We start from the raw sequence: 14,659 nt of genomic DNA, 5'->3' as shown, positions 1-14,659 counted from the left end.
TTATTCTCATTTCACTTTTTACATAAATCATTTTTTAATTTAACATATTTGGACTAGATATATTCAACGACATCGAACTAACCACCATAAATAATCCACCATACAGTTATGCCGAATTGTCGTAGGATCTCCCGTTCTATACCACATTAAATTATTATTTCATCTATAAATTTAACGAGTTGAAAAAACAAATCATTAATTACAAATTTTATCGTGTTCTATCATAATTATATATTTACAATATTAAATACTTGAATTTATAACCGGATAATGATAATAATAATCAGATCATTGTCTTCATTCGATTATATTTCGAGTAATTATTGCATGCACTTTATTGTTTTATTAGACGATATTTTATCCTCACCCCATAAAAGAAATATGAACAACTCTATGGTTAAGTAATGAGTATGACACATCGTTAACTAATCGATTGTTGTAACCGTACCTATCTTTAGTACTAAATTAAAGAGTTTGCTAACAAAACACTTCTCTAAATACATTTTATAAATGAATTTTTAAACTTACGATATCATGCGCATTGTTCGAACTTTGATAACACTTAACATAATCATTTACAAAAACTATTATTTGAGTTGGTAGGTGAATAAATTTTATTAATTAATAGAATAATATAAATAAAAATAAACACAAACACACCTCAAGGTTCCTCTACTACTAATAGGCTTTTGGTTCCTTGTGTTTGATTGATAGTGCTATTATTATTATTATCTCTCAACTTCATTATTTTGTAATTTTCCAATTAGACGTACTAACAATATAGATGTTTGCGAATAGAATTTTCATGAAACTTGTGGTTGTATGAATGAACTTGTGATCGTGAGATTATTAAGTTCAAATTTCTGATGCCTTCAAGTCTTGTCTATAGTTCATATACTATATCAAGCTCAAAATGCCAATTTGAATCAAACTTATGAACAAACATTTTGCACTTGCTTAAAGAGAGAGAGATTAAAAAATATTTTTAGTATATAGTGGTTGGTGTTCTTAATTTACCAAATGGGTTTGAAGTAGTTATTTGCGATCATATTTCTCCACGTATGTACTTATTTAAATAATTTGTAGGTCAGTATAAATATGTACGAGTTATTATAATTGAAATAGAAAAATTCAATTTCATATTTCAACGCCACCATAAAAGCGACTGTGATTTTTTTTAACAAAAGAAATCATGATAAATACAAATAAACAAAAATCGATGGGTTGGAAAAGACAAATGAAGTAAGGACATGGTTAGAACTTCAAGCAAGATTATACATGAGTTTCTATCTCAGTTCTAGTGTAATTTTATATGTTTAAGAGCTCCTATAAGATTTATGGTTGACAAGGTATAACCAGTTGATGGATAACAATTATATATAAATGTATATGTATCTATACTATTTTTTTTTCTTTTTGGAATTTTTATTCAACAAAAATAAGTTGAAGATAAATAAGTTTGATATTTGGTTGTATAAAATATACTCTACGGTAACAAATTAATACATTTTTATTTCTACTTTCTTCATTCCAAACTAGAATATCTATTTTATTTTTTAATAATTATACTACACTTATCAAATATTTAAAAATGTGCTTATAACTTATAATATATTATACAAATATTATTATATTTATATTATAAATTGCAAATAAGGAATTTTTTTTTTTTTGTGTGTGTGTACTATATACAAATATAATATTAACATTATAAAAATTACATGCGATATACCACTGTATATGCTTTAATATTATTTTTAGCCTTTTTATCCAAATCTTACTTTATAAAAATAAAAGTAACAATAACACATGCTTGCAATTTTAAATTGCACATTGAGTTGCAATATACCAATGTTCACTTTGTGGTTTTTTGTGATATAATTTCTCATATGTACTATTTAAAAAGATATAATATATACATACATATTAACGTAATATATATAATATATATTTTATTTATTTACAGAAAGTTAATAATTTGACTTAAAATATTTCTTTTGTTCAAGTCATAAGTAATCATTTTGGCATTTTCGTCAATTCAATTCAAATATATTTATTTTTGTAGTAAAAGTACAATTCTATAATAAAAAATATTTACACAATATTACACATAAATGAATTTTAAAGATAAAATGATCTTTTTATATTTCTATAGTACTATTACCTATAAAATACATTCCCTTCATCATGTAAATGTGTGCTTGTTTGATCGGACACGAATTTTAATAAAAATGAGTAATAATTGTTACCTTTTTCTTTTATAGTAAAAAAAATGCAAAAATGTAATAATTTTTTATTTAAAAAAAATTATAACAAACAAAAAAGAAAAATAAACATAAATTTAAATGACGGAGAGAGTATATTATATAGGGATGTCAAATGGGGCGGGTTAGCTCCGGACCCGCCCTAGACCCGGTTTTAATGGGGCAGGTTCGGGTCTAAAAACTTTGGTTCGGGACGGGTTGTGAATTTTGAGTTTTAGACCCGGCCGGGTTCGGGGCGGGTTACGGGTTTTACTATAAACCCGCTCCACCCCGGACCCGGACTCGAACTCGGATATTATAATTTATTAATATTTTTATATAATATAAATTATATTATTTATTTATTTAAAATTTTTTAATATAAAATAGAACCTTAATTCTAAATCAAATTTATCTTAGCATTTGTTTCTCCTACAATTTTCTTTATGATCGGGACTACTGTTGACCGCCATGGTCAATATTTGATTGTTCTTATTTTTAGAACTATAATTTTTTGGTACTTTGAAGTACACTTTTTAAATATTAAATTATTTTTAAAAAATTTTATTTTATTATTTTAAAAAAAAAAACGTGTTTGTCGAATTAGTCCTGAACCCGGAGGGTTCGGGACGGGACAGGTCCTGGGGCCGGGTTGAAGCAAGGTGGAGCGGGTTTTGGATCTTAATATTTTCTAGCGGGACAAGTCCCGTGGCCTGCAAAATCCGTCCCGAACCCGCCCGGTTGACATCTCTGATATTATATGGAGGTGGATTTGTGTTGAATTAACTAATTCAACACTTGATCCACCTCCTTGAAATTCACATACAAAGAAAAAAATGGATACATATGACTAAGAGGGAGGGAATATAATTTTCTAATTACTAACATAAAAAGTTATACCTAGCCAAAAAAACACAAAATTGTATTCTTTTATCAAAATTTAACAAATTTATATTGTTCATTCAAAAAATATTAAATCAAATATCCAACTTTTATTTTCTATATTATATTAAAAATTAATTTTATATTCAAAACATTATATTAATACTTATTTATATTATACTTCATCCATCCCATATTGAATGTTTTGGTTACTGTAGATACGTGAATTTAGGATAAGTATAATTACTAGATAATTAAGAATGTATTAGTAAAAATAATTAACCTATAATATAAATTATTATATATTAAGATTAAATAATTATAAATTAAGATTAAATTAAGATGACTAATTAGTTTAATTAAAATTAAAAAAATTAATTAAAAAATTTAAAATAAAATTAAGATACATAATCATTTTTTAAAAATAAAAAGTTACATGAGATATGAGACAGACATAAATTCAAAAATTTTGTTATTGAATACCAACAAAAAAAATCAAGCGCCAAGACAAACATACAAGTGAACAAACTAAGTAATATATTTCATTTGATAATTTTGATAAATAAAAATGATTGTGAAACACTAACTCATGACCAAGCAAACAAATGTTTCTTCACTTCCTATTTTTGAGTAGAAATAATTTTTTATATTAGATATGAACAATTCATGTCATAATTAAGAAATAGTATTTTTAAAATTAAATACTTCGTTCGTCCCAAAAGAAGTATCAATTTGCTTTTCGTACGTAGTTTTAAAAATATTAGTATTATATTGAGATATAGTGGAAATAAAGTAGAAATGACTAAAATAACCTTGTTAGTATGTGTGATATAAAGGTTATGGTATTTGTGTAATATATTGTAAGTTATAAGGGTATTTGTAATGTTAGGTAAATAGTACAGTTACTGAAAAAGAAAATAGATACTTTGTTATGTGACGGAGTAAAATGCAAAAATAGATACTTTGTTATGGGACGGAGGAAGTAATTAATTTTGTTATGAGTTGATAAAATATATGTTATAATATGTATATTATATTTTTTTAATTAATATTTACGAGGAATTGTATTATCCATAAACAAATGAACAAATTCAATGTCTTTAAATTTTCACAACAAATAATAATAATAATAATAAAGCAAGCGACGAACAAATTAAATTTATACCATGCAATAATTAAAAAGAAAAAACAAAATAAATCAAACTCCTGAGCATCATGCAACCCCTCCGGCCAACTTCAACGCCGTCGACTCATCCTCAACAGCACTCCCTCCTCTTCGGCCGCCGCCGCCGTCCCTCCGGCGGTATCTTCCGGCCACCCATAAAAACACCAAGAAATTGACAACATTAATCCCCACAAGAATCCAGTAAAAGTAATCGAGCCTGCTGCTGTTCAAATCATTCCTCAGCCACCCCCTCTCCACCCCGCCGCTGCCACGCTCCACCGCCTTCACCACGGCGGTGCTCAGCCAGCTCCCGATCCCGAACTCGCTCAGAAACAGCGCGCTGCTCAGGCTCCTCGTCCCGTCCGTCGCCTCGTCGTAGAAAAACTCCAGCTGCCCGACGTACGCGAACACCTCCGCCGTCCCCATCAGAAAGCACTGCGGGAAGAGCCAGAATACACTCATCCGACGATCCCCATAATTAGAATAATGGTCCCTCCGCCGCTTCTCGACTGCGGCGGCGGAGAGCATGGCGAGGATGGAGACGAAGAGGCCGGCGGCGATGCGGTGGAGGGAGGAGAGGCCGCGGGGGTGGCCTGTGCGGGCACGGAGGAAGGGGACGGCGAGGAGCTCGTAGAGAGGGACGAGAATGACGGCGTTGACGGCGCTGAAGACCGGGGTGGAGCTCGGCGGGATGGAGAAGGAGATGAAGCGGCGGTCCATGGTGGTGGCCTGGAGGATGAAGAAGGTGGACAGCTGCGTGAAGGAGATGGCCAGGGCAATGGTCGACGCCCACACCGGGACTACTCGCAGGAACGACTTCAGCTCTTCTACTTGGGTTACGCTGCACTGCCGCCACCGGCTCGGCGGCGGATCTCTTCCGGCCGGGGCCGCACGCGCCGCCGCTTTGTCCAAGAACCTGTGCGTGCACACGTCTTATTAAAATGTTAATTACCGTCTATAGACTAAATATGTGTGTTTGTATGGAGGTTTCTAAATATTTCCACAGTGCATCAATTTTTTTCTCTTAAAATATCAAATCAAACACTTATTTTTTTTATATTATATTAAAATTTAATTTTATATTCATTACGTAAACACATATTTATTTCAGATCGTACCACTATTCCAATTCAAAAAAATTTATTATTCAAATCTTAATTCAAAATTCAAATCCTCAAACCCTACATACTAAATATAGGTCTTAAAAATATTGTATGTTCGCAGTGGTCGAGTGTGTTTTTTTTTTATTATTTAGTTTTAAAAAAATTTGTTTGAATTTAATATTAAAATAATATTTAATAAGATATTTTGTGAAAAAAATTATACAATTTATTTTAGAAAATCAGATTTTAAATAGAAAAATTTGAAAAACTTTTACTAAAGAAACACATTTGAATTGAGAATTTAGATTTTAAATAATAAAAAAATTAAATTGAATAATATGATATTTAATAGTAGAAATCTTTATAAATCCTTCAAACAAATGCATAGGTTTTTTTAATTGATTAATTAATTTTTGTTGGTATACAATAAAACCTTCTCAAAAAGTATGAGATGTTCACAAGTTTTAAAAATTATAAGCAACTATTTTTATTTAAATAAAAAAATTATATTACAGTTATAAATAAAAATATAATTATTTTTTATCATAAAATATAATATCAAAATATTATTTAAATTAAATTTCAAATTCAAATTATAACTAAACAAAGCAAAATGTGTAAAAAAAATCATAGCTCCCTGTAAATAATAACAGAAGAACTTCTGTGCAATTAAAATTTATAAGGGAGTATGTCTCAAAAATTTTGTGAATTAGATTTTGTTTTGATAGAAAATTTTGAAGTTTTGAAGTTTTGAAATTTCAAAAAGTAAAACTCAAAATAGTAAAAATTAAGGTATTTAACACGATGCTTTCACAATATATATATATTTGACACGAAAGTTTTCGAAAAATTATTACTCCTAGTTATAGTATTAAGACTTCAAAAAGTATGTATGTCAATAGAGTAATTCTTGACATATTTTCCATCAAAATAGCAAAAAATGATTCTACAACTATGGTGAAGAACAACAAAACACTAACCTGTATTGTTTCGTGTGAGGAAGTTTCCGGGCCCCGAAAATATCGGATTCTCTTGTCTCAACCTCGTATAGATCATCTTCCCTCTCAACCTCGACACCTCTTACATGATTTCTCACGGCAGCCACAACCACTTGAGCAAATCTAGTAAAAGCACTTCCCATGGGCTTTTGATACCGATACTTGAATAAACCGGCAACCATGATAATAATTGAAACAACCATAACCATTGTGGGTATGCCGAATCCCCAACCCCATCCAAGCTCGACTCTCGCGTACACCATGACCGTGATGCCTAAAAGGGCCCCGGTGTTTATGGCAAAGAAGAACCAATTAAAAAATGCGTATTTCATTTGGGCTTCCCCTTGATCTGACTCGTCGAATTGGTCTGCCCCGAATGAGGACACACATGGCTTGATCCCGCCGGTTCCAAGGGCGATGAGGGCTAACGCGCAAAAAAGAAAAGCATTTTGCCCCGTGGTTGCTTGGGGGCATGGTTTTGCCTTGCACCGGGGTGGTCTTAAGCTGTCTATGGACGCCGATAAAGTTAATAACACCATTCCCTATACCATACATGAAATCAAAATCAAGATTAGGTCTTTTTATTTTTTTACAATCGAAATAAAAAAAAAAAAAAAAAAAAAAAAAAACTTAATCGTATGCTTATGGTCAATTATTTTTTTTTTTTTAACTTTTATGTTACCCCGCCTTTGTTTGGTCTTATCACTATGACAAAAAAATCAAATATTTTTGTAAGATACCTAATATGTGAGGAGCAAAGATAAGAAAACATATAAGTTGAAAATAATATTTTCTATGTCATTTAATTATATTTTTAATTTTTTTAGGCTGTCATAAAAATTTTGTTTTTATCTTTTTTAAGTAACTAATTATAATATACTTTATTTGTTTCAGCTCAAAGTACTAGTTTTATCATTTCCGTTCGTCCAATTCAAAGTGTCAATTTTCTATTTTAGTAATAGTAATCATACACCAATACCAAAAGACCATTAATTTTTACCTAAATTACAAATATACAATTACTTTTTATATAAAATCAAAGGGAAAAACGTTAAAACTTCTTACACATTTCCACTAAGTAATAAAATACTAGTATTATCTTTTAATCTACTATAAAACCTCAAATGACCCATTTAGATGCACACAGATGGAGTAATTTTTTACTATCAAATATAAAAAATATATACTCACATTAAAAGGTGTGACCAAGAATATGTGAAGACAATTGAATGAGTAATAATCCATGGTAGGTTAGGACTAAATTTGCAAGTTTTCCATGTTTATGCGCAAAACTTTTTATTGACTTCAATCAAATTATGAAGTTTTAAATGAGATAAAAAGAGGGTTTAACCATTAAACCTATAGCAGAGGGTGTATGATTAAATCTATTGTTGGTTCAATTACAACCTTGCAATCATCAAGACAAGTTCGATTCTTACCAATACATAGATGCAAGAAAAAATGATGATGGTACGGAAGCGGCCCAAATAGGAATCGGCGAGAAATGCACCGAGCAACGTAAGAACAAATGCGGCGCCAATCCAATCCGTGACATGAGTTGATGCATCCGGTAGCGATTGATGCATCTCCCCCACCAAATAAAGCACCATGTTGACCGCGACCGCGAAAAATGCCAACCTCTCGGCCACCTCATTAACTACACTTATAAGAATAAGAAAGTCGCATCTTCTTACTATGAAATGCATTTATCATAAATTTTTGATAACATCGAAATATTTTTGTAGATAAATAATAATAATAATAATAATAATAATAATAATATACCTATAATAAAAGGGGAAGCTTTCCACCCTCCGGTTGTGAGTTTATCGGCAACCCTCCCGTGATAATCAATGCATCCATTGGAAACTAAAGTCGAGGATGCCGCTGTTGCGGCTTCTTCTTTGTCATCCTATACAAAAAAAGTTCGATTTTCGGAAAAAAATGCATAAGAAAAACAAACACCATTGATATATGTGTATATATTATACTTCATCGTCATTAAATTTTGTATTCATTCTCTTTATATTTTACAAATGAATTAAGTACAGAATTAGAACAACTACCAAAATCAAAAACCAAATTTTTTAAAACATATTATTAACTATGCAATTTTTCAATTTCTCAAAAAAAAAAAAAACAAAACCATTATTTCCATATTTACTTTTTCATACAACACATCATATTCAACAACTATTTACCTAAAAAAAAAAAAAAAAAAACAACAATTGCAAAAAATACACTTTTTATTTACTATACAATTTATCTTTTTTCTCCATCTTTACAAATATCACATTCAACATTTATTTCTCGTTCAAAATATCATATTAAAAAATTAATTTAATCACAAAATATGTAAATGAGATGAAAACCCCGAATATATACCTTTATGTTAAACTTGTTGCTTAGGTCGGCAGCAGCAGCGAGGGGTAAGGGTTGGGGTGGTTCTCCTGCATGCATATTCACATCCATTTTATCATATAGTACTCCAAACTTACACAAGATCAATCGCCCTTTTTATACACACACACATATATATATACGTGCATATATAGCAGTTTTGATTTAATAAAATGTTGAAGTTTTATATTAATTGTTCTTTTGGACATATATATAATGATACAGAAACGATAGACATTATTATAAACTGCATCACTCTAAGTATATATATATATAGCCGTCCCAGCATTAAACTATATATATATATATATATATATTGTTGATTTAATAATGCATGCATTAGGGTTGTAATAATAAAACTTATGATGACCATTTCCAAGCCTGCAAGCAGTGTGCTGCGATATCCGTACTGTGGCCGCCGGCCGGCCATGACTACGAAATACTATTAAAAGAAGGTGATGATAATGATGCATTGACTCGTTATAATGTTTTTTTTAAGTATTTATTTGAGGGGTGATTTGATGATTACTTAAATTTATTTATTTATATTATTTTAATTCAAGTTTTTATATTTTCAATTCAAATTCAAATCGGAATCGTTAAAAGAAAAACATCTTTTTTGATACATTATTATCATAAATATACGTGTCTTTTCAAAGTTGTCACGACTAATGTAGTTGTCGATTTGAAATTGATCGGAAAACATTGGATTGGAATGTGATTGCTACATAATTAATGATGCCGAATATTGAATAATATTAGTTGACTCCCGTAAAATATAAATAAACAAATAAATTATGTGTATTTCTATAAGCTTAAACTTTTTATGTGAGACAGTAATTTAACATCTTTTAATATATAACTAACTTTCTATATTATGTTTGATAGATTGTGTATGCATAGATATTTGGTAAATTATGAATAATATAAGACGAGGGCATTGATTGGAAAACATTGTTGGTACACGATGATTACGAGACATTGAATAATTTTTCAAATTATGTTCAATAATGCATCAATATTTGGTAAAAAATAATGGATACTAGGATTGCAGTAAGGTATATGTTTTGTAGATTTTTCAAACTTTAAGTTGGCATAGTTATTTCCGTGCAAAAATTTCTTTTAACTCGCCAACAAAAATTTTCAATGAATTGGACAAGATGACGGAACAGATAGAAATGAAATTTGGTTAAAGTAAAAGAGGAGGTCGGGTTGTGTGTAATCCAAATGACAAGATGAGTTAAAGCCCATATTGTAGATCCAAGCATAATAGCACGGTTTTGCAATAATGGCAAGATGAAGAGTTAGAGTTCACGGGATTTAAATGAGGAGCCCATCTAGTTTGAAAATAAATAAAAAAAAATTAGCCGATCGAACACACGCAACATTATTGTATTTTTTTTTCTTTGTCTGTTATAGTTCTCGATGTTTTCATTAGAATAGTTAGCTTTATTCTTGGTATTGAGATTATTAATTCAATTCCGTTTTCGACATGTGTTTTTTCTTCAATCGACTTGCATCACTTTCACTAAAAATAATCATATACTATAAGGGACGCACATTGAAATACGAGTTGAACAAGAAATCTTCTTGTAGAGACATTGTCAGAACCGAATCTTAAATTCTGGCAAGAAGCAATAAATGACAAAATTGATTTGATCATGCAAAATCGCACTTGAATCTTGACTGATCTTCCAAAGCAGTGTAAGCCTATAAAATGTAAGTGTGTACTAAAAAGAAAATACAGGGCCAATAGTTTAGTCAAAAAGTTTAACATTTGATTTATTGTCAAGGCCTTTTAACGAAAAAAAAGGGATAACATTTTCGATACATATTCTTCCATGTCAAAGATCACCTCAAATAGAGTATTTATTCTCACGATTTTTTATTAGCACAATTTGAGGAATCATTTGATGGATGTCAAGACCATGTTCTTGACGGTAACCTAAAGGATGAAATATACTTGAAACAACTTAAAGAGTTTGTAGGACTTGCCCAAGATGGCAAGTTATGCAAACTCGTTAGGTCCGCATATGGTTTTAAACAAGCGCAAAAACAGTGGCACGTGAGATTTGTCAAAACAAACTTATCAAATAATTTTTAAGTATAATGAGTATAATAAATTTGTTTATCACAAAAGAATTCTAATAATTATGTATTAGTCTACCCCTCTTAGATGATGTGTTGATTATGGATAGTGATCAATGACTCATTGTGTGAAGTCTGTTTACCTTACTACTATGTTGAACATCAAAGATGAGATCATAATTAAACCCCAATTTCACATCAATGTATTAACAAACATCAAATCATAATCTCAATTTTACAACATATGATATTGTAATACCCTTGTTAGGCCAAATTCCGTGGATAAGTCGGTGTCAGGCCATTTGAGGTTGAATAAAGGTTAAATGGATTAAATAGACTACTTATGTCAACAATCTACATATTCTTTTTCGGAAGCCCTAATCGTGTTTGTTCTAGAGTAATTTAAGGATGGGTGACCTCTTGGGAAGTCTCACAGGGTCGCGTGAGTAAGAACAGAAGCACGCTATCAACACCCACTCCATTCCGGTCGCCGCCCACACGGCCACACCTATCAACAATGCAAAAGTTTTTCAATACCACATATTAAAACATTTCAATAAATTTAATACATAAAAATTACAAAACTTACAAATGTATTAGAGAGACAATTTTTCTGTGGTTGGGATCTGATCTTGAATATCTTTTCCACCTGTAAAAAAATATAAAATTTATTAATATATTTTATAAATATAAATAATATAAAATTAAAATTAATTTAAAAAATAATAAAATAATAATAATAATAATAATTAAATTTCTTACCCATTTCAATTTCTTCAATTTCTTTGTAAAATTCTAGATGATCATCCGTTGGATCCTTAACAAAGTTCATCTCATCAGCTTTCAATCAATCATTAGTGCACACCAATGCTTCTACCATTTTAGAACTTAAATTACATTTAAAAGGATTCACAACTCGTTTTCTCAAACTAAAAGGGGAATTCGCTAGCCACCGTTGAACTTAGAATTGCAACCATTGAAAGAACATGATACTTAGTTTCACTTCCCTTCCATCACTCCAAAAGATTGAAAGATGGATTAAACCGTTTCTCAATATCATCGGCTAGATATTTATCAATTTCATTCGAGATCTCTTCAAGATGATCTTCTTCATTTTTTGTATTTACATATTCAAATAATTCATCACAAAGACCATTGCCACCGCCGCTAAAACCATCTCTAGTACTACACTCTATCTCCATATTTTCTCCTCTCACACTCGATGTTTCATTCATTCCCTTATGCTCTGTCCATAAAATCACCAAAAAAAATTTAATTGTATCAATCACTTCTTGGATCTTTTCAGAAGATCCTCTCAAAATTTTGATGCTCGCTTTGATCACCTAAAGCTTGTTGCTTGGATCCAAAACATTGGCAATGAAAATCAAAAGATTCATGTTATCCTGACTCCCCCAATATTTATCAAATTTCAATTTCATTGCACCTGCAACCTTTCTAAGTGTCGGATCGGAAAGATCATTGCACATTTTTTCAATTTCAATCTAGAGTGCAATCAATGATTGATAGACCAATCCTCCCAATCCTCCTCATTCGGTGGTCCTACCCTTTCTTTACCCTTTTCACTCTTTTCAGAAAAATAGTTCATAAAAGGCACATATTCTTCAACCATCCTCTCAAACACCCTCCGATACTTCAATGCAACATCAAGCATTTTATAAGTAGCATTCCATCTGGTTTTCATATCCATAGGCACGGTTGATGTACTAGCAAACTTAGCTAGAACTGCAAACTCTCTAAATTTATTCAATTTTGAAGGTGAAGAATGAATAAAATTAACTGCATTCCTGATAGACTTAATTGATGCATCAAGTTCTTTCAAACCATCCTTAACAATTAAGTTAAGAATATGACATGAACACTTCAAATGTAAATATTTTCCTTCAAACATCAACATATTTTCCATTTTCATTCTCCTTTTCAAATAATCAATGGCGGTGTCATTAAAAGATGCATTCTCAACTACAACTGAAAAAACTTTTTCTATCCCCTACTATCTCGAGCAAACTTCAACCATTCTATCAATTTCTTCCCCAGACTGACAAGTAATTTTTGTAAAACTAATTATTCTCTTGTGCAATTTCCATTCTCTATCTATAAAATGAGCCGTGACTACCATATAATTTATATTATAAATAGATGTCCAAGTCTCGGTAGTTATGCTCACTCTTTGACCATTGATTGCAAGTTTCATCTTAGCTTTCTCATTTAAAACTAAATCGTAAACCATACATGCAACCTTTCGTCGATTAGGGAGTCTAAATCTTTGTTGTAATTCATGCACAAATTTCATAAACCCCTTCCCTTCAACCGCTCGAAATGACACTTCATTGCTAATCACATACTTAACGGGCTTCAAAGCACACCTATTTTGCAATAATAAAAAAGAGATTACTATTTACAATAAAAAATTTCATAACTAAAAAAAAATACTATTTGCAATAAGAAACAAAAAAATGTTTAATGCGCATCTTTTTTTATTAAAAGAATGTGAAATCAATGAACTTCCTTATCTCGTTCCTAGAGACTCATTCGTTAAAACACATTGTTTTTCTTCCTTTTTGCTCCTTCGTATAGCGAACTTAATTTACACCTTTTTACCAAATGATTTTTCAGTCCACTTGTACTTCCATAAGTTATAGGAATCTCAGTTTTGCAATAATTGCACGTCGCGATTGATTGCTTACTTCCATCACTTGATATTCGGACTCTTTTTTTACAATTTAACCAATATTGACTTCTTTGCTTATGAGCTACAGGAGGCTTTGTTAAATCTTCTCTTCCTCGTTTACGACTAGAATACTCATCAGGTATCTCACTAGTTGGAGTGGACAATGAACCTGAAGATTCAGACTCCATTCTAAAAGAAAAAATAATAAAAAAAAATTAACAAGTATTGCAACTAATAAAAATTGAAAGTAGTCACAAGATACTGCAATTATAATTTTTAATTTATATGAAAATTTTGAATTTTGACGGCATAGAAATACTTTAAGCTAAACTACTCCATCTAGTCTACATATAATATATATAAATATAATGTATCCAAGAACACAACATAAGTCATAACATTCTGAAATTGGAATTACAAATTTTATCAATGTTAAAAAACCAAGAATTTCTTGTTCTAAACTTACTTCAACGCATACTCACCCACTCACTCACTATTACATATTTGCCTATATATTTCAACGCATACTCACCCACTCACTCACTATTACATATTTGCCTATATATATAAAGTTATATCCATTAATTCTCCTCATTAACCAAAATAAATTAAATTACTGCAACAAAAAAAAAAATAGCAACAGGTTTTGAAAAAAAAAAAATTATAGAAAAATATGAATAAAATTAAAAATATAAATAAAATTAAAAATAAAATAAATACAATAAAAAAAACAAACAATAAAAAACACAAATCAACAAAAAAGAGAAGAGAGATTGAAAAAAAAAAATTACGCTCAAACTTTGGTATTGGGAGAAATTATTTAAATTTGCAATTTTCTTTACCTCAATGGTGGAGAACGTTGAGGAAGGATAAAAGGGTTTTTGTAAGAAAAACCGGGCGTCGGGAGAACAAGATGCAAGACTAAAATTGTAGTGCGGTGAAAAATCTTGATGACAATGGTTGCTAGGGCGAGTGGGCGAGCGAAGGTGGAGAAGAAGAGGGGTTTGTCCGAAAACGGGGGAATTCAATTTGAGAATTCAAATTGGGAATTCTAAATCTAGGGTTAGGCTGAGTTTTGGTTAATAATATAA

General features: G+C 30.6%; 1 protein-coding gene across 1 annotated transcript; it reads right to left on the bottom strand.

Moving 5' to 3' along the window:
- Positions 1-4,338: 4,338 nt before the first annotated feature.
- Positions 4,339-13,756, bottom strand: LOC127257261 (protein NRT1/ PTR FAMILY 8.2-like). Its single transcript, XM_051283647.1, has 8 exons — positions 13,491-13,756; positions 13,065-13,263; positions 12,409-12,725; positions 11,297-11,387; positions 8,177-8,303; positions 7,831-8,048; positions 6,374-6,933; positions 4,339-5,206 (listed from the first exon to the last, which is right to left on the bottom strand). The coding sequence occupies exons 1-8, from the start codon at positions 13,754-13,756 to the stop codon at positions 4,339-4,341; spliced, it is 2,646 nt and encodes an 881-aa protein (XP_051139604.1).
- Between the last annotated feature and the right edge of the window lie 903 nt (positions 13,757-14,659).

This window comes from Andrographis paniculata, unplaced genomic scaffold, assembly GCF_009805555.1.
Source record: "Andrographis paniculata isolate CXL003 unplaced genomic scaffold, ASM980555v1 Contig57END, whole genome shotgun sequence".
Lineage (NCBI taxonomy): Eukaryota > Viridiplantae > Streptophyta > Magnoliopsida > Lamiales > Acanthaceae > Andrographis > Andrographis paniculata.
The sequence above is the reverse complement of the archived record's forward strand: the minus strand, read 5'-3'. Positions and strand labels throughout refer to the sequence as shown.

Bases quoted from the DNA above. Each gene is read 5' to 3' on its own strand.
- LOC127257261 (XM_051283647.1), bottom strand. From the start codon at position 13,756: ATGGAGTCTGAATCTTCAGGTTCATTGTCCACTCCAACTAGTGAGATA. The intron at 6,934-7,830 runs GTAAGAATCGAA...TGTATGGTATAG, and splicing joins TTTCTTGCATCTATGTATTG to GGAATGGTGTTATTAACTTT. The intron at 5,207-6,373 runs GTTAGTGTTTTG...GTGCACGCACAG, and splicing joins CCTCACACGAAACAATACAG to GTTCTTGGACAAAGCGGCGG.